The sequence below is a fragment of the Dermacentor andersoni genome, chromosome 1 (genome assembly GCF_023375885.2).
Source record: "Dermacentor andersoni chromosome 1, qqDerAnde1_hic_scaffold, whole genome shotgun sequence".
Taxonomy (NCBI): domain Eukaryota; kingdom Metazoa; phylum Arthropoda; class Arachnida; order Ixodida; family Ixodidae; genus Dermacentor; species Dermacentor andersoni.
Genome location: NC_092814.1, coordinates 71,907,811 through 71,931,350, shown reverse-complemented (window position 1 = coordinate 71,931,350; position 23,540 = coordinate 71,907,811). Strand labels below are relative to the sequence as shown.

The 23,540-nt window shown below is 43.7% G+C and overlaps 1 protein-coding gene across 2 annotated transcripts in view; it reads right to left on the bottom strand.

Moving 5' to 3' along the window:
- Positions 1-23,540, bottom strand: part of LOC126544793 (uncharacterized) — a 122,039-nt gene that overhangs the window by 75,311 nt on the left and 23,188 nt on the right. For both annotated transcript variants that reach the window (XM_050192261.3, XM_050192262.3), the window contains exons 5-8: positions 19,892-20,060; positions 14,101-14,271; positions 13,140-13,330; positions 5,575-5,774 (exon numbers count right to left, since the gene is read on the bottom strand). In XM_050192261.3, the coding sequence (XP_050048218.1) occupies positions 5,575-5,774; positions 13,140-13,330; positions 14,101-14,271; positions 19,892-20,060 (731 nt within the window). The remainder of the gene's footprint in view (positions 1-5,574; positions 5,775-13,139; positions 13,331-14,100; positions 14,272-19,891; positions 20,061-23,540) is intronic.

The following is a 23,540-nucleotide window of genomic DNA, read 5'->3' as shown; positions in this document are numbered from 1 at the left end:
CTTAAAGGGACCCTGAAACGATTTTGATGATTTTGTATAAACATACTGAGTCATTAGAGTAGGTCTTTCTGATCATTAATTGACACATGTAACTACTTTGCATAAAGCGTGTAATTTATTATAAGGTTTTAAAAATGTACATCGTTGCCAATTGCAGCACACTGCTCGGCTGAATTTTCAGCCGCCCCTACCCATTTGACGTAAATTGCCCTAATGACGTCAGTAGGGCGAGCTATCCAATTGGCTGCCTAGGGCGCATCACAGATCATTTTTCCAACTTAATCGTGAACAAACGTTGTTGGTGACAGTTGTAATGTTAGTTAATTTGTTTCTATAAAAAGAAAGTAACAGAAAGAGAATGCACAAGAACAATTTCTCAGTACACTTAAACACTTCCGGCACACAGCAAGTGTCGTCTGCTTGTGTTACAACGTGCTCCGTCTAGACGAGAGCTCCGCATTCAGTGTTGGTCTGTCTTTTCGTGAGCACCATGAATCGCCTTTGTTGTGTTGTGGACTACAAACATAGCGACTGGCAATATGTCAAGCTGCGAAAGCGTGTCCCTCTGCAAGGCAGTAGACGAGCAGAGTGGCTGCAGCGCAACGGAGTATCAGCATCCAATCGGCGCCAGGATTTGCACGTTTACGGCCGCCACTTTACACCAGAGGATTACTACAGTGAAACCTCGTTAAACCGTAGTTGGCCGGAGCTCGGGAAAGGTACGTACTAAACGGTAGTACTGTTTAACCGAATAGCATGAGATCGCCCACTTACCTGTCGAAAACGGAACTCAGAGAGAGTGCGATAAAAGGGAAAGAACATGCAGTATTTATTCACTTCGCGCAACAAAAGCGTTATTTTCGTTTGATGCCGCGGCGGCCTAGCACGACGACGACAGCGGCCTCAAACTTACTGAAGCTGCGTGCCAGCTTTTCAGCCAGCCTCCTCTTCTCGGCAAACGCTCCCATGGCAGATTCCTCGTTGGCGTTACGTATTCACCGTGCACGTGCGCAGTAGTGATGCAGAAGTCCCAGGGGCGCCTTTTTCATTGTCGAGTGCCGGAGTTTGGAATAATTTTCATTTGGAATAGAGTTACGTTATCGCGCCCCTATTGTCGTCGCGACGATTGCATTCATGAGGCTGACGTAACGCGCAGCTTATGCCACTGTCGGGCCTGAATCGCCCGTGCTATCGCTTTCCGTGTCGTCCTCGTCACTGTCGCTAGTCGACACTTCGGCAACAACACAGGCAACGATGGCGAAAAGTCGAACAACTTCTTCGCATTCCAAATGCCACACACTGTAGTCAACAGCAGATCCCTGTTGCGTGTCAGCGCCGACTTCTTCGTGTCATGTTCGATAGCATGGACGATGTCTAATTTTTCTTCTATGCTGAGCACCCGGCGTCTTTTTTATCCAAGCTTCGGAACGACGCGAGTCCTCGCTTGCACGACGCCATAACGCCACATAACGCTCTCTGGCACCGCGTCGAAATGATGTTGATGTTGATGTGGCTTCACGCGCAAACGCACAGGGCGCTTGGAGGCCGTTGTTCCGATCTCTGAGGCGTGTTGTTCTGCCGGGCCGCCCGATGGAGACTGCGCAGCACCGTGTTTGCGTGACGAAAAGTTGCAACGCTACGTTTTAACCGATGCGTACGCAATAAGCTGGTACGGTTTATGTGGATACGAAACACATTATGTTCAATGGCCGCTGAGTCGAAGATATGACTTTACTACTTTTAAAACGAAGCTACTGTTTAAGCGGGTACGGTTTAACGAGGTTTTACCGTACCACAATAGCTTTTCGCGAGTCCGGTATTCGGGTAAACGCAAGCGAGGGGACAGGGCTTGACCGCTTGACTGTGCCGTTTCACGAGATGAGTAGAAGCGCAAACATGAATGATCTGCACGGTGCAGCCTCCACTCATCCGTCGAAACGCCCAGATAACCTGTGGTTACCGGAATACCAGACGCAGTCGGCACTACGACAGAATGCTCGCAACACACGCTGCTTCGATAGCTCTCGCTTGGGGTCGACTATCAAGCAGCTGCCGGAGAGGTTGGAGAGGCTTCGTGTGCTCGCTCATAGAGAACCTGAAGTAGACGACACAATGTGCCATCATGACGCAGAGCCAGTGAAGGCGAAGCGTAGCCCCGATCACTCGGCGAATGAGTTGAGGAGAAAATGCATGGCTATGGAGGAGGGTAACTTGTAATCGTTCATAGCTCTCTTTATATGAGACGCTTCACAGAAATTGTGGTGCGAATGATTAACTTTAGTTGTACCCTATGCGTCTACAAAATTTGTCCGAACCATTTCAGGGGTCCTTTAAGTCATCCACGTGGTGCGTCTTAAGCCTTTCTACGCCCGCTGACAAATTTAGGGACTTAGTTTCTTAGTGATTTTGTTGTTGTTTTTTCTTTATTATGTGTGGTTTTGTTTTTGCTTTCCTGTTTGTTTGTAGCATTGGGGCGATGATTTCTTATGAGGGGGTCATTGACATGTGTACTTGTTTATCTTTCTTGGGTGACCAGTTTTTCACCGGCTAACAAAGGTTAAACATTATCGCCCAGCACCAGGAAACGCCTGCATGTATAGAAAGAGTTTCGAATGTTATTGCTAGTTCTATCTGTTGTTGCCGAACTTTGTGTAATTTGATTGTATGTGCGATGCGAATTGTATACAGGGTGTCTACCAAGTTGACATTTCCAAATTCCCTGAGTTTTCCAGGTTTTCCCTGAGTGAGCCAGAACTTTGTTTTATGTCAAGACAGGCTGACACCATGTTACCCGATGCTGTCACTCTCTAGTAAGCATGTTAAAACAAAAAAATGACTTAATCATGTTTGAATAGTAAGGAGTTATATCTATTTTATTTAAAAAGAAAACAGAAGGAAGGTGTTAGTGAAGTGCACAGTGAAAAAAATGGTAAAACCCATTCCAAATTGAGTCGAACATCTTCAAATACGAATGAAAAGGAGATGCATAGATAAGTAAATATTTTTGAATGTGAGCTATATCTATCAACTGATAGCAAGCTCATCAGTATGAGGCCTACTTTGTCACAACTAAGATTCTCTCTCAGCAGCTGGGAAGTCAACCTCCACTGTCCTGACATACTCTCGGCCTGTACACAACATCTCAGTGTTGGGTTTCACTGCTTTAAAGAGTTTATTTTGGTTTGGATGAGGGACACCTGCATCTTGGCATCAGCCAACACTTTGTTTTTTGAGCTCAAGCTCCTTCAAAGAGGCGGCGGCACGCTTCCTTTCCCAGTAATTCCTGTGCGTCGATCCTTTCTGTTCTCATCGTCCTTCTGCCACGCGTTCACCCCATGGATCATTTGAAGCATCCTCTTGGTCAGTTGTACAGTCAACATCCGATTTTTCGGACTCCCTGGGGCCGCAAAAACACCCGAAAAATCGGGCAAACCGCAAAAATGAATGCATGTCTTTAACTGCCCTTAAGGGCTAAAATTGCCACAGGCACATCCAAAAAAGCTCTTATGGCCTGCCAATACACCTGTTAGGCATATCGGTGCTCGTACTGTGACAGGGGACGGGGGTGCACGAGAGTATAATTAAGGAATACATACTGTGTCCCGTGACTATCGCCCCTTCCCACGCTTGTTATGCTTCACCGCTTAACACTGCTGTACTGAGCCTAAGCTAACTTTCAGAAACTGGCATTATGCATCGCGCTGTGCTCTGCGAGCTTCGAAGCCAATCATGAGAATTACAAAGGCGGAGTCAGCACCATTGCTGACAGCGGCAAATTCTTCCAATGAAAAACACAGCTCCGCACGGCAAGAAGCTTAATAGCGAACGTAGAAGTAGCTAGGCCTAACGTTGCCGTGGTGGTGGCTACGACTGCCAGCGGATCTGCATGCGAGAGTGCCGGTTCGAGGCGGCGAGATAATCAAAATGGCGGCCGTGGTGGCTTTGATTAATGCCATTTCAGACCTGCAGTCAGGGCAATATACATTGACTGTATGGAGTACGTGGTGGTGCCGCAAAGCTGTGCAAATTATCGGGCATGTCCGAAAAATCGGGCGTCTGGAAAATTGGTCGTTAACTACTCTGGCAATAATGCCCCATGCCGATGACACGGCGTCAATGACGATTCGTCGCGATTCCTCTGTTACTGGAGCCAGCATTAATAAGACTTTCGTTCCCTTTCAATAATGTTACAGCTAATTTTCCCTGGTAGAAGCACAAGTTCCCTGAGTATTTCCAGACTATTCAAATTCCCTGAGAATTCCCGGTTTTGCCGGTTTTCCCGGTTGGTAGACACCCTGAGTATAGTACTTTCTGGAAAACACACGAGTGCCAGCGATTATTCTGGAACCTTTGATGACTCATGTATAAAAGCCAACGCACTTGCCCCGCAGATCAGATTTTCAACAATCGCCGACTTCATTCGCCGCTATCATTGTGCTTTGACTGTAGCCCGTTTTTCTGGGCGCAGGTTCACCCAATAAAGAGTTAGTTTCACCATACACAGTTTGCTACTGTGCGTGTTCTTGACCGTCACTACAACTTGACACTGCATACTTCCCCTCTGGACAGTTGCACGTTAGCAGAAAGGTAAGCACTGCTGCAATGCTTTTGTGTGGGGGAGGGTTCACGGATAATTACAGCTGTCAAGAGGCTAATGTGGCGACGCCCAGGGAGCCTCAGAGAGCATTGTGCACATTCGATGTGGTGCAAAGGTCCAAACAAGTTTCTCGCATCGCCTTTTCTCTCTTCCGGACTCCTGTTGTACACACACGCTCTGAACCATCCCCCGACGCGGTGTGCCAGACAGCAACAGCAGCAGCACCAATGGGAAAGTCGAAGGAAGAGGCAAAGAAAGCTTGGCTTTGAAAAGGAGGGGAGGGGGTGTGCTTATTATACCTGTCCTAGACAAGCAAGTCGCATTAACTTTAGAATGCTTTTCTTCCACGCACCATAGTCAACAATTCGGTCAAGTACCAGAAATTAGAAGCTCTTCGACGACACGAAGGCCTGGTAGGGAGTAACAATGCCCCCAAGTGTTATGCACGCGCTCGTCCTCATCTTTATGATTGTGTGGAATTTTTAGTGCTGATTCCCCCTCAGAAGTTTTGATTAGCACGATCCGGAATGAGGGAGAGGTGCACCATGAGTGGGGTCACAATGTTCTGTGTGTGGGAGAGGGGATTGCACTTACTTTCACATTTAAAAAAAAAAAAAAAAAAGAAAAAGCTTTCGCTTTCATCCATGTCGCTTTTTCGGAGCCCTCTAGCTGAAACTTTCTGTTGCGTGATAAAGGGGGGGGGGGAGGCTACTGCTTCATGAAAAAATTTCAGAGGGTTGCCCCCTGCTGCCTATGTCAATGACCAGTACACATTTGTACTGGTCCAAAGGAACCACACTTGTGGTTTTGTTGCATAAACATGATCACATTTCTTTTACTCGCTGATATAGAATATACGCGTATACCAAATATGGGATATAACAAAGATATCTTCATGTCAGATGAGATTTCATTATAATGAGGTTTCACTGTAACATTAACTAAAAAAAGAAGGCTAGGCATGAACTTCCACTTACTGCACAAAATGGGAGCTGAAGCAACTTGTAGAATCTCTGAAGGTAGGCCCCCGGTATCCTGTCCTCGCTGTGCAGGCAGCACAACACGGAACACCAGGCGACACTTTGTGCTGCGTTTCTTGTTGCGTGTACCGCCATAACGAACCAAGCGCTTCTCCACATCAACATTGCGTTCCTTCAAGATTCCTACACAGTCACAGCTGAAAACGAAAGCCAGGACAGAACAATTAAAGATACATTCCCTCTTTAAGGCTGAAGCACACACATAAGCACACGCACACAACCATGCTGTGCATTTGCACAGCAAGGTTCTCCTCATAGCGGCCTTAGCTCAACAAAGATACCTCTGCTTCCTGTAAAGATGCCATGAATGTGTATTACTTTTGTGCCACAAAGTAGAGCCATTTTCTATCACTTGCCATAGCGCATCCTTAACCCTTTCATGGTCAATTACGTAAATATACGGCGCCGCTAACAAGTCCGAAATGATCTACGCCGTATATTTATGGCGCTGTCTATGCGTTTAAAAAGTGCGCCAATTTCCAAACTTTTTCTTTACTGGCATGTGCTGCCATTATGCAGGAATACAGGGAATTTTTTTCTCCCGCCTCCCTCTCTTGGTTTTCATTGCATGGTTTGTGTGCTCCGGCGCATCTATACACAACCGCTCACGCATTGGCGTGTGCGCGGGCAGGCGGCGGTTAGTTTGGGTTTTGTTCCTTGGGCGGTTTCGGCTTCTTGCACTCGCCAAACTGATGGCTATCTTGTTACTAATTGCTCAAAGGGCGACCGCCTGTTACTCACTCGTTTATTGCTCACAAGGCTTATTGCGCGCATGCACGGCAGCATCCTTCGCACACGCGAAGGATGCCGCCATGCATGAATTTTTTTTTTTTGAGACTCGAAAACTAATTGCTTCTGGCTGGTGATAAGATGAAGATTAGCGGAAGTTTGTCACACGTTTTGCTTTTTTGATGGGCACACAACCACACAGTTTTCTTGAGTGCGCTCACTTACGCAGTTCGATTAGGCTATGGACGAAAATATTAGTGTAAGAGTAGGAACATTTGAGACTTGCGAAATATTCTTGTGCGCGCATTTTCTAAGCATTGAACTATGTGTATAACAATGCATCAAATTTTCAATTCCTAGAAGTTTTATTTTCTTTCTTTATTGTTATTCATGAATAAACAGTACATATATACCAACGCAAAATATTTTTTTCTCACTTTACTGTCGCCCTAGGAAAATTGCACTAAATATTTTTTGAATTAGGTCCCTCTGAAGAATTTACATCTGCAATAAAAAAAGATTGACCCTGGGTGAACGCATATGGTGAAAAAAATCTACCCTGAAAGGGTTAAATACCCAGCCCCGGCCTACCCGCAACACAAGCCTCTGCACCAAGAAAGACCTGTTCAGTCGTTTGGGGCAACACCAACGAAGAAAACTGTTGCAGAAACCATCCAAGAAGATTGTCAAAGTAAGCAAATAGCTTATGAAGACCACAAAAATCAAAGAAGCATGCTAGAACTCATTCTGAAGTACTATACTGCTGATGCCGATAACAGTGTTTGATGATGGTGGCACAAATTATCGTCTACATGTTTTGTTAGACAGCATGACAACACAATGACGGTGGTACGATGACGATAGCAGAATGACCAAGATGGTATGACAACAACGAAATCATGAAAGCATAGTGGCAACTGCAGCATAACATACTCCACTGACTACTTGCTTTGAGATCATTCACATCCCACACCATGTTGGAGTTGATCTAAGCAAAGCTGCAGTGAGCCGGCAAAATAAAATGGCACATCTTGACAAGAGACGTGCAACAGACATTAGGGATTAACGCACCCCGCAACCATCAGCCCAGGCAGTAGAGAAACGACACAGCAGCAACGCCAATCACAGTGTCGAAACCTTCAGACAGGCATACCTAGGGAGGGGGCCTGGGGGGGCCCAACCCCCACCGAAATTAAGCGGCACACCTCCCCTCTCCGCCCCCCCCCCCCCCCCCGCCCGCCACCACTCCTCACACACATTCCTAAAGCGCCGCTAAATCAATGTTGAGACTGGTCAACATTTTACTGCCTTTTTCACTCCTTTTGGATGGCGGTAGTTATCAGCATCTCCTGGAGTGTGAAGGCCAGTTTTCTCATCGATTCGATGCCTGCGCGATAATCTCGAGATGTGTTTAGTTGTTACTATCTATTCAATGGTCACGTGCATTGCTGTTGATTCATTAGTTAACCTGCTTTGTTTAGACCGATCCAGGGACCAGGAAAGGGATTCAGTTCGTGATCAGCTCGTCTGTATCGAGTTGCAACCGAAGAAAACGCAGTTGTGTTTAACTTTTCCATTTGCTTCACTATCTGCTCGAGTGGTGGCTCGCCGGGACGCTGGCAGATCCTCGGAAACATATACCTGTGATATGGGTTAGATAAGGTGGAAAATAAAATAATGCGAGACAGCATCCATCATCAAACCCTGCAATAACCCTTAAACCCATATGCAATACGAATGTCACCCGTTACCTCGTCTGGTTTTTCCCCAGTTGTACAGCACTTTTCGTGCACAATTGGCAACTAGAAACAAGAGTCGCAAGGAGTTGAGAAATTAAGCATGTACTAAGGGAGAGAGCCAAGGCAACAGCCAAACAGGAACGAAAAGTGAAAATTAACAAATTTAACCGTTGTTTATGAAAATATTTATGGATCAACATCTTTTTATTTAAAAAGGAAGTAGAGTTATAAGTCGAGCCGCCAGACGTAGCCACTTGTCTGCTGTGCTTATGAAGGTGTTTTTCCAACCTTCCGCGGAGGGTGCAGTATGTCTAGAACCGCAGTGTCCTGCGCTCTGTGCAGTTGTATGGGACTGGCGGCTACACATCGTTGCAGAACTTCCCATATAACAATACGAGTCAGTTTTGGCTCTGAACTTGGTAGAGCAGTAAACGAGGGATCAAAAAGAACTGCGATTGCTCTGCAAATATGTATTTCTCTATAATTCTTCCAGAGGTAATTAAAAAACACGACTATAGTCGGATACAAATTAAAGGGCCCTTCACCAGGTCCGGCCATTTTGAGCTGACAAGCACAGAGCATACAATGCACACTAACCATCGTGTTTGCAAAAAATTACGTCACTACACGTCGCGGAAAGGTCTGAAATTTAAATCTGAATGCCGTTTTCCCTTTCCCTCATGGCAACCATGCTCCAAGCCGGACGGTGACGTAGCCGTGTCCCTGCGCCTATTAGTCGTGTGCACAGAGTGACGTCGCTAGTGGTGACACATGACTTCAAGAATTATTCAAGGCAACATCTGTTATTTGTGTGATCTTGATCTGTTGCTTGAATTGGCGAATTGAAGTTTAGAGAAATAATAAAACACACAAATGGAATGTCTGCGTGTTTTTTGTTTTACTTCACACTGAAGCAAGAGAGATGTACTTCCGCTTCATTTGCTTGTTCCCATGGTCGTGCAGTCACGTGCGCAGGTACCAAAACTATGCCATTTTCTACCGTGTTTCAGCGCGTGATCATGCTCTGCGATTCGTTTGTTCTGCCTCAGTATTCGTGTAGCACTGAATTATACCACCAGTCATGTGTCCTTGTGCACAGCGTGCAAAATCGTGCGCTGCGTGAAACGAGACAATCACAACAGCTCGCGCAACGCCGTCAGCGAAAGTGCGCAGTGCCGGGGAAAAAAAAAAGAAGAAAGCGAGGAGAAAAAGAAGAAATGAAGGCAGGGCCCATGACGTCTCCGTCATGTGATCCTCGAGGTCTGGTATGGGAGAACGTAGGGAAGGAGGCTAGATGGGGCGAGTGAAGAGAGTGTCTCGCTATGCAATGGAGCTCGCCTTCTGAAATATTTCAGGGCCGCAAACTATCTCAGCTATTAACGAGCCGATTTGAAAAATTTTTGTGGCAGAATGCTCCCTAAAGGACACGTAACAACTTCCAGCAAATAACCAAAATTTGCTATGGGGCCTGGTGAGGGCCCCTTTAAGTCTGCAGTGAAGCCCCGCCCACAACTGTCAGCCACTGTTCCACCACGAGGCTGCAAATAATTCGTAGTTAAAACTTTTCCTGTCACCCAAATATAGCGGTAACCACAAAAATAAAATTATTAGCACATAATTTTATGAGTTTTTCCTCACCTATTATAGTAGAATGGCAAAAGTCTCATTCATTATTGAACTGAAATAAAATGCTTGCTTTGCTGCAACTATTTACTGTCAAGTTTCACTTCAGTTGGCAGTGAAGTTTCATAAGTAAAACGGGTTCAGCAGTGAAATGAACTGTACTGCAGACTTTTGAAGAGTGAAATGCTCAGACTCCATACACTTTGTCACTGTCTGTTGCACACCTCATTGCTTCCGCCGATGAAAAGACTCTTCAAGAACAGCAGATGCTCCGGAGGTATCAAGTACGACGTCATATTGAAAAGGGCGCATGAGAACGATTTTGCTGCTGTGTGATTGGCTGGCGGAGTAACACAACCCCACCCGGTCCGTGTGCCTTGGTTGCTAACTGCTTTCTTTAAGTTGTATTCTACTACAATAATCTTTATTTTACATTTTTGCTAGTTTACTTGTTTTTGACAGTTTCATTCCTGTGCTCCTTTCCTGCGCAAGTCTGTTTGACGCGGTTCCGTGTTTGCAAAAATTAAGAAGAGGTGTATGTCCCCGGCGTACCTGTGAGATACACCTTATTTCATTTCTCTTTTGCAGGTTTATGCATCTTTAAGGCGAATGGTAGGCATTATTCACATTTGTACTAGTAAAGGTAGCCCCCCCCCCCCCCCCTCATTTGCATGGAAAAGTTACCTTAGGTTGGCAACCCCCCGAAAGAAATTTCTGGGTACAAGCCTGCTTTCAAATGACACACAGCTGCCATGTGACAGCATGTGTGTCTAAAAAAGCTAGTTGGGATTCAGTGACTAATACTACCTGCAACTCGGCTGCACAAGAGCCCATTCCCTCAGTGAAGAAAGTCCGACCTCGAAAGCAGGCGAAAGAGCCGAAGAAAGCTATTTGCTTTAAATGTGCTCAAGGAAATGCACCTTACAGGGGCACACAGCTTTCCTTCCGGCCGTGTCTAAGGGCTCCACACAGTGGACATGGTGTTTCTCCTGCTCTTCACTTGGGTCGTTCCTGTAGCCTACTACAGTAGACTTCCATTAAATCGGTCCTGAATGAAGGTCTCAGCCAGTGCCCATGCATATCTATAGGCCCAAACCTTCGTTATTTCGATCATAAAATTGGCCTTCACCAGGTGCTGCCAATAGCGCAATAATGACCACTTTAGTGGCGGCGTCTGTCTCGGCAGAGCTTAGGGGACAGTGAATGCTTCAAACACGTCATCCCCAGTCAAAAACGCCTATTTTAAGCCTGCCCTAGGAATGTTTTCAAGCAATAACTGCAGCTCACAATGTCTGATCATGGTATTTACCCCGATACCACTGTAATCGCTATCTACACAATTATGGTATTTACCCCCCTTATTTTGGCGATGGAGGTATATTTTGGACAGCATGGGCAGAACTGGCCAGCAGCTTGTTTTGAAAAGTCTCTCTGAGACCAGGTGGTCAAGACACACTGAATCATGTAAGGCCATTCTGAAAAATTTCAAGACAGTCTTGTGTTGCCTTGAAGCTATATCAAAGAACGAGGAAGAAAACAGTGACACTAGGAACGAAGCACACTCTCTTCAAGAAAATTACAAAACTAGAGACTGCATTCATGGCGATTTTCTGGAGTGATATTTTGGAGCGCTTTGACAAAATGAGCGTAGCACTTCAGAAACCAGGCCTAGACATTTCAACCGCTGTAGACCTACTGAGCTCTCTAGAAGGCTTTGTTAATTCTTTGCGATCTCTCTTTGATACCCTCGAAGAAAGAGCACGCACGTTAATTACCAATGTTATCAGGATGAGGGCAAATGCATCGTTATGAGTAAGCACCCGGACGGAAAAAGCGATAGTGTGCCTACAAGGTAGAAAAAAGTTTATCGTAGAGACCTACAATGTTGTACTTGACAGTCTAGGCTCTGCTTTGCGAGTGCGAAAGGCTGCCTACAGTGAACTCTGCGAAAGGTTCAGATTCTTAAAATTGCTGACAGAAGTTGGGAGCGAGGCCTCTCTGGCACAGCAGGCTGAGAAGTTGGTGAAAACCTACAAAAATGATTTGGAGCCAGCATTTTCCGCTGAAATCGTTCAGTTTGCGAACTTTCTGCACAACTATGTGTGTGCCAGGACATGAGTCCCCAGGGAATAATGAAGTTGCTGCACGAAAGAAAGCTTATTGATGTGTTTCTGAACCTTTTTATTGCTTTGCGAATGTACTTTAGCATACCCGTGGCAAACTGTGAGCCCGAACGATCGTTTTCCAAGTTGTCGCTGATAAAAAATCGCCTTCGTTCGAGTCTCCTTGACGACAAGGTGAACTCGCTTGCTATCATGTCCATTGAAAGTGACCTCCTCCGCGATCTATCCTTCGAACACACTATATCTGATTTCGCCAAAGCAAAGGCACGAAAGATGCCATATTAAAAGAGGACTCTTTGTGCTATACATGAATAGTTCCAATAAGTTCGTTGTGTCGCCTCCCAGACTCCATGCTGCCAAAGAAACGCTGAGCAGTGTAATTCAAGATATGCAAATCTTCGTTGTTCGTCTCTTGTATGTTCTTCTTGTGATATTTAGTGTGCTTATAAAGAACTATAATTTTGTTGTTTTTGATAGTGCCACGTTTATATGGTGTCGTCCTTGCTTGTCTTACCTTTAACGAAAATATTTTCAAATAATGTTTTGTAATTACAGTTGGTAATTTTCATCTGTATTCTAGTGCATTTTTATGGTGTTCTTATTGCCTTAAGTATTGCCTGAAGTATTGTATATATCTATTGCATATTTATAGAGTAACGTGTATAACGATTACTGCAGTCTGATGCTTGAATTTTAATAAAGAATGTTTTGGATACAACCATGCGTCTCCTTACGGGATTAAACTTGGTGATGCAAACAAATCCTAGCTTCAGAAGGATCGACATCTGAGCTGTGTTGTCTTTTCTACGTTCTTGTTCGTCTTGAGAGCACTAAACTTTTCTTTAAAGGCTAGATTTTGCTGAAAACAGAATGCAGATTAATCACAAAGTGAACATATGTGTTGGTGTTTACAACAGCACACATTTCAAGCAAGTTTTGTTGTTTTCCTTATAATAATAACAATAATAATAATCCTGTTGATCGCACTTCATTCTTTTTAATTTGGTGGAATTAAAATGAAACATGGCATATTTCCAGTAGCGTAGCAGGTGACGGGGGGGGGGAGGAGGTCAGTATAGGGAAAGGGGGCCTGCATGCACATTAGCCCAGGGCCTCCATTTTTCTTAATCCGGCCCTGATTGTCACATCCGCCGACTCTCAAGCTTCATCTATTCAGCGTGCGCTGAAATTGACAGTCCACTTAGGGGACACTTAAAGGACACCCCCTCCCCTCAGGAAAAATGATGGGCCCAAAGTACACTGCAGTGTAAAAATAACTGGGGCTCACCTAACAGTCATGTCTTTTGATGGCAACATGTCGATTTCCAGAACTGTTGTACCATCGAGACGACGTTCTTGGCATGGCGTTGAGTTCTTACCACACACCCTGCTGGCCTGATAAAACATATGTGGCTGCACTTTGCCTTGGTCTGTGCCAATGAACACTTGTAACTTCACTTGTTCCTGTAGTCCAGTCAGCTGGAACAGTGCATGAGGTCATTTGACAGAAGTCAGTACGCTAGTTCAAGTTATAGACCCTTTTTATGCTGACAAACAGAGTTCCCTGAAGACTTCCAGTTAAGCCCTCCGGAACAACACAAGTTACAATAGCATATAAATTTATAGAACCCTTTATATCTTCTCTTTATTCTGATGATTATATATCGTTCTTTAGATCGCAACACATCAAGAATATGTGCCAAAATACCTTTTTCTTGGCTAACTTGACTGTCAAAATGCAGGACAGGAAGTTTTCTAGGGTCCCGAACACACTGCTGCCACAATGTGGATAGAAGGGTCTATTCCAACAGGCACACAAAGTTCAGCAAAAAAATATGCCTTCCAACATAGCACAGCCAGATGACAATGAAGAGGGGGAAAAAAAATAAAGCTTAGTTCCTAGAAAGCACTTTTTTTTTTATTGCTCAAAGAAAAAGGGGGGGGGGGGGGGGGGCAATGGAAGCCTGGGCCTAGCAACTGTCATTATAAAGGTGTTTGACTGTATAAAAGATAAACAATTTCTGCAACATACATTTCAAATACGGATATTACGCAGTAAAGAAATTTGGTACAACAGATATCTTGGGAAAGTCCTGCACACTTTTTCCAGAAAGTATATGATTTTGAAAGTTTAAAGGTTAATGACATTGACCACTAATGATTTTAAGCCTTCCAATAGAGAACAGAATTAAATACCTATGTGGGGCAGCAAAGTAGTCAATGAACAATATATCAGTAGTACCACTAACCTTGACAGTTGGGAAGCCCATGCCCGTCCGATCCTTCACAGCTCCACGGCTGCCCTCTGTGAGGTAACGAGCCCGATGCTGTTCTTCAGGCTGAGAAAGTATCTTCAACTCTACATCTCCCCGACGGCTTCGACTAGGGAAGGACATGTACAGGGTGGGCCGCTTGGCAACCTGAAAAAGCCACAACCATCGTGGTAGGTCAGAACACCTGTAGGACACACTTTGTTCAACTGCCAGCCACATTAAAAATCCTTATTGTAAGAAATTTTAACTCATAGCCAAGCAACAACAATTCAAAATGTTTTTACTTTCTCAGCATGATTATTTATGCACAACATATTGTTTCCTCGGCTACTGACATTTTTGTTGAAAAGTCAGCACATAAGGAGTACTGCTTATCTTGTTTAATTTATTTATTGTTCTTGTTTTCTTCATGCTTATAAGCAAGCCTTCAGTCTGACACTATTTTTTCAGTGATGTGGAACTGTCTTCATATTGGCCAGTTACTATTTACACCTGTATATGCAATAGCATGGAGATTAATCTGCATTGCAAATGATGTGCTACATATAGGTATTTGATAACCTGCACAGCCTTGGAGCAGGAGTTGACATTCAGCATGACACTTTTCAAGGCTGCATTGTTAAATTATGTTTATATACAACTAAATCACACTGAAAGCAATGACCAAAAGTTGCTATTAGATGTGTCATGGGAGCCCCAACATTTTTCATGCACGCCAGTGCATTATCCGCTCAGAAGTTCTCCTTGAGTTGCATCAAGAGCTGCAACATTGGTATTATAAATACAGTAGACTTCTATTAATTAGACTCCTGTTAATTCAATCCCTGTCAAAGGTCTCGGCCAGCGGCGGGAGGTTCACTTGGCAAGCATCGTTGGGGCATCAGATGCCGACGCGTGTTGAGATTATGGGGATCGAGCTTCCTGAAACGCGTATTGTAGTTTTCCTATTGCGTGGTTTAAGACAGCAAAGGGAAAAGAAAATGAAATCGAGCTGGTGGGTGACGGTGGAATACGATACCACCAGTGCGAAACATGACGTTCACTTTGCAGTGCCTGTGAGAGGGACCAGTGGTGTGTTTGGGATTTTTCCTATTAAATGTGTGCACTACGCTTTCAACAGCACTATGCCACACATGCTGTCAAACAGATAAATGAAGATGCTTATCGTGACAGGGATGGTGGTGATAGCTGTGTATGTGACATGCGTTGATCCGTTAAGAGATTCATAGGTGTGTGCTGGCATTTTCACTTGATGCACTGGTGAGCACTGTGAGTGAGTTGTTGCAACGAATGTTTTTTTTTGTTCTTTTTTTTTAGTGCGAGGGTAAATGCCTCAGAGAATACAGGGGTATGGGATGGGGGTGAATAAGGATGATTAAGTGAATGAAAAAGATTTGCGGATCTTGTTCTTGATCGCACATGCCTCAAGCCTTTTCTTGTTCACATGGATCTAACAGCTGGACAATGCATCATACGACTGCAGTTGGCACACATGGCAGTTATTGTACGTTGGTGCTGAAAGATAGTGTTTCTCGGGAACGTATTAACCAACAAAAAAAGTGTACCTGTATTGGGTTATTTTTTGTGTTCTCGGTCACCAACGTTGACAGCGGGAAATCGTACGAAACAGGATCGTATCTGAACATGGATCTACCGTACATGCGATTTTAGGTATGTGCCTAGATTGTATGCCACATATGAAGAGAAATTTAAAGGGCCCCACACCAGGCCTGGCCATTTTGAGCTGACAAGTGCAGAGCATACAATGTGCGCCAACGATCATGTTTGCAAAGAATTACATCGCTACGCGCTGCGAAAAGGCCTGAAATTTCAATCCGAACACAGTCTCCCTCTTCACTTGCGGCGAATCCACCTGAAGAGGGATGGTGACGTAGTCGGGCTCCTGCGCCTACGTACTCGTGTCCGCAGTGTGACATCGCTTGTGGTGACACGCGACTTCGAGAATTATTCAAGACAACATCAGTTATCTGTGCAATCTGTTGCTTGAATTGACGAATTGAAGTTTAGAGAAATAATAAAACACACAAACGGAATGTCCACGCGTGTTTTTAGTTTTACTTCGCACCGAAGCGAGAGAGATGGTACTTCCGCTTCGTCTGCTTGTTCCCACGGTCGTGCGGTCACGTGCGCAGGTACCGAAACTATGCCATTTTCTACCGTGTTCCAGCATGTGATCACGCTCTGCGATCCACTTGTTCTGCCTCAGTATTTGTGTAGCACTGAATTATACTGCTAGTCGTGTTTCCTTGTGCACAGTGTGCAAAATCGTGAGCTGCGCAAACGAGACAATAGCTCGTGCGCGGCGTGGTCAGCGAAAATGCATAGCGCAGGAAAAAAAAAAAAAAGCAAGGAGAAAAAAAAATGAAGGCGGGGCCTGTGACATATGTGTCACGCGATCCTTAAGGTCTGATGGGAGAACGCACGGAAGGACTTTCACTTGCAAAGGCTAGACGGGGCAAGTGGAGAGAGCGTCTTGCTTGGCAGTGGAGCCCGCCTGCTGAACTCATGGGTTCGCGGCACTGAAATATTTCTATCTCGATTATTAATGAGCCGATTTGAAAAATTTTTGCGGCAGAACGCTCCCTAGTGGACACGTAAGAACTTATAGCATATAACCAAAATTTGCTATGGGGCCTGGTGAGGGGCCCTTTAATCCTTAGGGATACCAAAGAGAAAAATGATTTCTTCTGCATCAGTAAATTATCTTTCTACGACACTAAAAACACCACTCTTACCACAATAAGACGCTTGGTAAGCCAGAAAAAACGCAAGAACGAAAGATGGGTGACACCTCCTTGAAGTTCCTGCACCTGGTCGCTGTGACGTCATGGAATTTGATGGCATCTCTATGCCTACTTAATTATATAGCGGTACAGATTGACTACAATGTGTTCTAAAGGAACCAAATATTAAACATGGCAAGTTTCGGGGACCTTTACTCGGCCAACGCGGCCCAAATGCAAAAACACACTTTGGAATCTCTGACGTCACACTGACGTACCAGCGTCGGGTTTTCGGTGCGAAATTCAAATACTGATACTTCTACCTTCATTTTCTCATCTATAATCAAACTATTATTTTGAAATGACTGCCTGCAGGGTTCTCAAACAATGCTTTATTAGTGTAAACTGATTTATTGTTTCACTTTAGTGTCCCTTTAAAGTGTCCATGTTAACTAAGATGTTTGTTGCTTTACAACATGTGGACCTCTTTCCTGAGTGATGGAGATAGAGCCCTTCGTGGATTCGTGACTAACTTCACAGTTGAATTATTGTGATTTGCCCATTAGACACTAAGCATTAGATGACCTAACAGAAGAAAAGAAGTTTCTCAAAGCAGAAATGTCACAGAGTTCGCACAAGTTTCAGACAAGATTGCCGCTCGATGGGCCGCTCGAGGCACTTTGCGTGTATTCGAGGACTTCTTTCATGCTTGGAACAACACTTTTACATAGCACATATTGAGCAACAGGAAGCTGTATCTGGAGTTTTTCATGTCGCTCTACAATTTTCTCGTCGACACTTTTCATCTAAATATAATATATGAGAAGTTGATTAATTGATAAAGACTAATTATCTAATTAGGCAGAATGAAAAAATAATTTTAGTATTTCCAAGCGACGGCAAACAACATTACCTTTGTTCTGTCCAGCTACATGAGACACCTTATATATATATATATATATATATATATATATATATATATATATATATATATATATAATACACCCAAACACAAAGATTTATATAAAACAATGGTATAACATTGTTTCTGCAATGGGAAGATTGCCAGATCCATGCTGAACCGCCATACAAAGCAGTTAACATAAGTGATCTTAGACTGTATTACTCGAGAAATTCAAGGACATCCAAGGAAAAAAAAAGAAATCCAGGTTTTTCAAGGGCCTTGAAAGCATATTTTTCAATTTCAAGGGTTTCAAGGACCTGTGCAAACCCTGTGTTATAAACAATATTATTTTATTTTATTTATTTCATACTGCAGACCTAAAACAGGTCCAAGCAGGGTGGTTAAACACAACAATATTACAATGCATTATTCAATCAAGTAAGGTGGTAAGACACAACAGTAATACAATGAGTCAAACAATTGAAACAGGCAACAACGAGTTATTCCAGTCTGTTATAGTTCGGGGAAAAAAAGAATACTTGAATACATCCGTCCGTGCAAAATAAGGTGTTAGTGAATTCGGATGATGGTGTCGAGTAAGCCTAGACGTTGTACTGAACAGATACGATGCAGGATTAATTGATAAGTCTCCATTAATAAGCATGGTAAGAAATCGAATTCTTAAGTGTTGCCTTCTCTGCTGAAGGACTTCGATGCCATTATCATGCATTATTCGTGAGGGGGAATCATAGCGAGAGAATTTAGAATATATGAATCGTACGGCTTTTTTCTGTACCCTTTCGAGACATTTAATATTTTGTTTAGTAAACGGGTCCCAAACAACACATGCATATTCAAGTTTAGGTCTAATTAAGAGATGCAAGATACTGTATGTAAGCATGTTCATAGACATGCAACCTTTTATCAGAGAAAAACTTGAAAACAGAAGGCGAAACTGCGAACAGTCAAAATATCTGGATTCTTAACAGATTGCCGTGATCGTCATCATCATCATCAGTGGGGCTTTGAGGCAAATTTATTACCATGCCTAAAATTTCTTAATTCGGCTCTGCTCTCAATGAATTATTACAGTATGTACCCAATTCTACCATTCACCTTTTTTTCCCAACAAGATCTGTCTGAAGAAAGCAGTGCCAAATGAAATACTTTTAAATGAATCAGCAGCGTGTTCAGCGTTTTTTTTCTGCCTCTTGTTCAATTCGACCAATTTTGTCAGTTCTGTCAGGGTTTAATTAACGGAAGTCGACTGCACTATATTTGCATGAATACAAAGCAACCGCCATTTAATAAAAAAAGAAGGGGAGAGGGATACACTCTGCGATTTGCATGGTTGTTTATTTATCTCCAGTAGACTACCCACATCCTGTGGTAATTTATTCAGCAGAAGTAGTGGTTGCGGGAAATGAGAAGACAAAATGCTAATAGTAGCAGTAACTTGCCACAGTCAGAAGTGATGGGGGAGTTTTGCACATCACAAAAGAAAAAGAGATGACAGAAAGGACTTGCTGTGTTCAAGCATAGTGCTTCACGTGAGGGGGCATCTCTCGAAGTGCCTTCAGTGGCAGCCACATTAGTTAAAGACACATGTTGCAGGCAGAATGCAATGGGCAAACATGTGTGAGCAGCAACATGAGAGCAGCAGATCTCAGTTACACGCAAACTTGCATGCACATACACACATACATGTCGAATTTGATGTTGGGCTAGCTGGAGCACAAATACCATGGAAGAAATTCAAGTGCAAGAAGAACACCATTACTTAGAAAGGCACATAGCATCAATCCAGCATATCCCTTGGCACTATTTTCCATTTTTTTAATAAAGTTTCTTCCATGACAAAAGGGCACTTGCATGCTTGAGCGACTCTCACCTGTCTTACTTGTAGGCTCAGAACTTTGAGAGAAAACTAAATGACGGCATTAAATGAACCGTGCACTGCACATAAGCGTAGCAGCAGCTAAGTTACATGATTTGTGCACAAACCTCTTTAAACTTTATTTTGTGCAATGTGCATAACTAGCAATTGGATGACACCATCAGAAGTCCAGACTTATGCTGTCAGCCCTAAGGCACCAGAGCTTGCATACACTACACTGACCTGGTTTACTCTCCTTGCGATACCACCCTTGGTCACCATTGATACAGGTGGAGGAAAGATTCCTGTAGAGCGGTTCGAACTAGAGTCTGCCGAAAGGAGACTCTTGGCAACGCCACAAATGCCAGCAGGACTACAATGCTGGTCCTGGGGTGTGGCTTGTGTCACCTCCCTGCGGGAAAAAAGTTATCCCTCTTTCAATTGAATTTCAACTTCAAGAAGACAACCCTAGAGAAATCCCACCCATCCACATAAGCTCTGCGTGCCACTGCAGAACAATTCAACTTATGCCAATTCGGAATGAAGCCAATATGTTAGGTACCACAGAAAGGCAGAAACATTTGCAATCTCGTTTAAAATCTTGTTAATACGTACCCGCTTAAAAAGTAATTCCGGTTTAAATACAGTCTCGATGAATTCCTCGCCCTGTTGCCATTGAATCTAATATATTGGCTGAACGCTTAAGACATAGTTGCTTAATGCATGTCAAACAGTTAGTACATAGTATTTACTTCATTTTTCGGTGCTTACAAACGTGGAATCGGTAAAATGTTGTGCACGCAGACAATAGATAGCGAAACTGCAGCGCATGGAGTCTGAATATAGTCACAATGAATTACCCGCTCTGTTGCCATTGAACCTAATGTATTGGCTGACTGCTTACGCTGCAGTCGCATAATGTATGCCAAACGGTTAGTACTAGTACAGTAAAACCTTGTTCATAATTTTTGGGGAAAAAAAAAAACGCAAGAAAAACATACTAACCGGGTAAACGTACGATCTGAACTAAGAAATGTGACAAACTTAACTATTATTGACATCTTACATAATGCGAAGCGTCGTGCGGATCATTGCAGCACAAGACGTCGTCACACGTCAAGCTGGTGGTGCTCTGGCGGCCTGAGACACATTTTGTTGTTTTCCTATTGTGTGGTGTTGTAAGAGGGCGATGGGAAATAGAGACGAAATCGAGCTTGTGGGTGACGCTGGATGCTGCGGAAGGAAGTGAAACGTGATGCCCACATCGCACCCCCAGCAGCAGGGACCGGCGGCGCGTTTGGATTATTGCCTACTAAAAGCGTGCAGTAAGCTATCAATGGCACTATACACCACACGCTGTAAAACTGAATGCAGCGTGCGACGACCGGGGCAGAGATTTGCTGGTACCGGAATAAGAAACTGTGCGCACCGTTGCTGACGGGAAGTTATATGCTGTTCTCGATCGCACGCGCCTGGCGCCCTTTCTTGTTCACGCCAAATCTAGCGGCTGGAAAACGTATAGATCACAGACTGCAGCAAGGAATGGCGGCGAGTTTCGGTTATCGTTTACTAAAGCTTGTGCTATACTTCCGACAGCACCAGGCACTGCGAAACAAGATAGGCAAAAATGCTTATCACAATAGGAATGGCAATGATAACTGTGAATGCCGCGTGCGACGACCCTGGAGAAGATTTGCTGGTACCGAAATGAGAAACTGAGAGCGCGCTGGCGTTTTCACGTGGGTGGGCGAGTATAGCAGTGAAGCTGCTGCGGCAGACAGCTATATACTGTTCTCGATCCCGGGTGCCTCGCGCATTTTCTTGTTTACACAGTATCTAGCACCCGGAAAACGTATCATACGATCGCAGTTTGGCGACGTACTGAACGTTGGTGCCGGAAAATCATTTTCCAGGTATGTATGAACTGGTAAAAAATGATCGTAACTCTAATGGGGCATTTTTTGTTCTCAATTGCGAATGTTGGCGCTGAGAAAACGTACGTAATGGGGACATATCAATAAGGTTCTGCTGTATTTATTTCACTTTTCGGTGCATACAAGCATGGAATCGGTGAAATGTTGTGCGTGCAGACCATAGATAGCAAAATTGCGGGGGATGGACCTTTCCCAGAATGCAGTCACCACCAATCATGACGTCAAAACATGGTAGCCATGACATGTTTCCTGCTCCCACAGCTTCTAGCACTTCCACGTCGTCGTCATGGATGACGACATGATGGATGGCCCTTTAGTAGCCGACATGGCTAGTGCGTTGACCATCATGAGGGTGTTCAGAGAGAAGTGGGACTTGAAGAAGAAAATGGCTTATTGCCTTGTCGAGTGTGAGGATACCATTACTGCTGCAAGGCCGCCACAGCAGGAAGTGAAAGTAAGATTTTTTTGCTGCCTGCTTTGCAAATAAAACTTCTCTGCATGTGTTTCAGTGAGAATTAACACATGCTTTCGGCCAGTAAGTCTATAGCCGCTCACCTGTCATTGTCGGTTATTAGTACATTGCTTAGTGCGTACCTGATTCACGTTCCCCTTCAACTACGTATTAACAAGGTTTTTCTGTACTGTGGGAGCAATTAATATTGTGGCTTTTAAAAGGAATAACAATATTTTAATAGTTGTAGCCATTCTAGAGATTACAAATGGTCTTCGTGTAGTACCTTTCCTTGGTTTATCAGCGAGGTTTATAATCGCAATATGCTACCGAGCCTGAATTTTAAAAAATCCTTGTCTTCATATTAGCCTTGAACCTGTGACTTTCCAGTTGCAAATCAATGAAAGTGTTGTTTCTAACAAGTGCACCAGGACACTTTTGTTGATTTAACAGTATAGCAGGAGTATGTTAAGTAATTTGAAGCAAATGTGCTGCTCCACTTTGTGCATGCTTCACATAGGACAAGAGCTTGGTGTTGCAAGCACTGCAATGATCATTTCTTGGGTAATCAAACGATTGGGTGATTGATTGATTGATAGATTGATTTATTGATTGACTGAAAGGAATATACGTGCGTACTTGTCTTTTTGCAGTGACTGTTTATCACTTGCTAACAATTCTTAATGATGTCGCTGCTTAATTCATCCTTTATTCGCATTCAACATGGTATAAGCCTGGAAAAGGCAATTCTCCCCCATTGCTTCTCTGAGAATGTAGGATGGGCCCTTTACTTGCTGCAGCTCTTATTCCACTGAGTGAGACAGTTCTGTTGCAGCATACATGGCTCAACGAACTCAGTTTTCAGTGGTACAGTAACGGTCAGTCACAGTCTCCAGTCACGTTGTGGACTGTAGCAAGGTGAATGATGTGCACATCAGTGGTTTATGATGTTACATGACATCCACGTCTGATTGCCACAACGTTACATGCTGCCTACTTTATGGTTGAAGACATGCTGCATCTGGTGGATGCTTACACTGGTTGCATTAGAAGGTGGCGTAATTAATATGTTGCTCATTAAAAATTTGGCCTTCCTGCTATAAAAATGGTGGAGTCGGTAGCTAACCATTAACTCCTCAAGGAATCCTCAGGACCTCAGCTCATCATGAGTAATCGTCACTTTTTGGCGTATAACAAGCACACCTCTGGTGGCAGACATTTATTGTCATCACTTTTATTAAATGAGATTTTCCACACTATATATAGACATATTTTTGTGCTTTAACCATGTTATTAAATCATATTGCAGCATTGACATCTTCTTTCCAAAATCAATAATATGTAAAAAAATTAAAAAATTAACTACTATAATAGTTTTTTTTGGGGAAAATGCCCTTAAGGAGTTACAGAAGCACTGACAAAAAATTTTTGTCTGGTTTTTTTTTGTTGTTGAATAGCTGTCAACTCAGTAATTATGCTATGAAGCCTCAATAAATTAATTGCATTA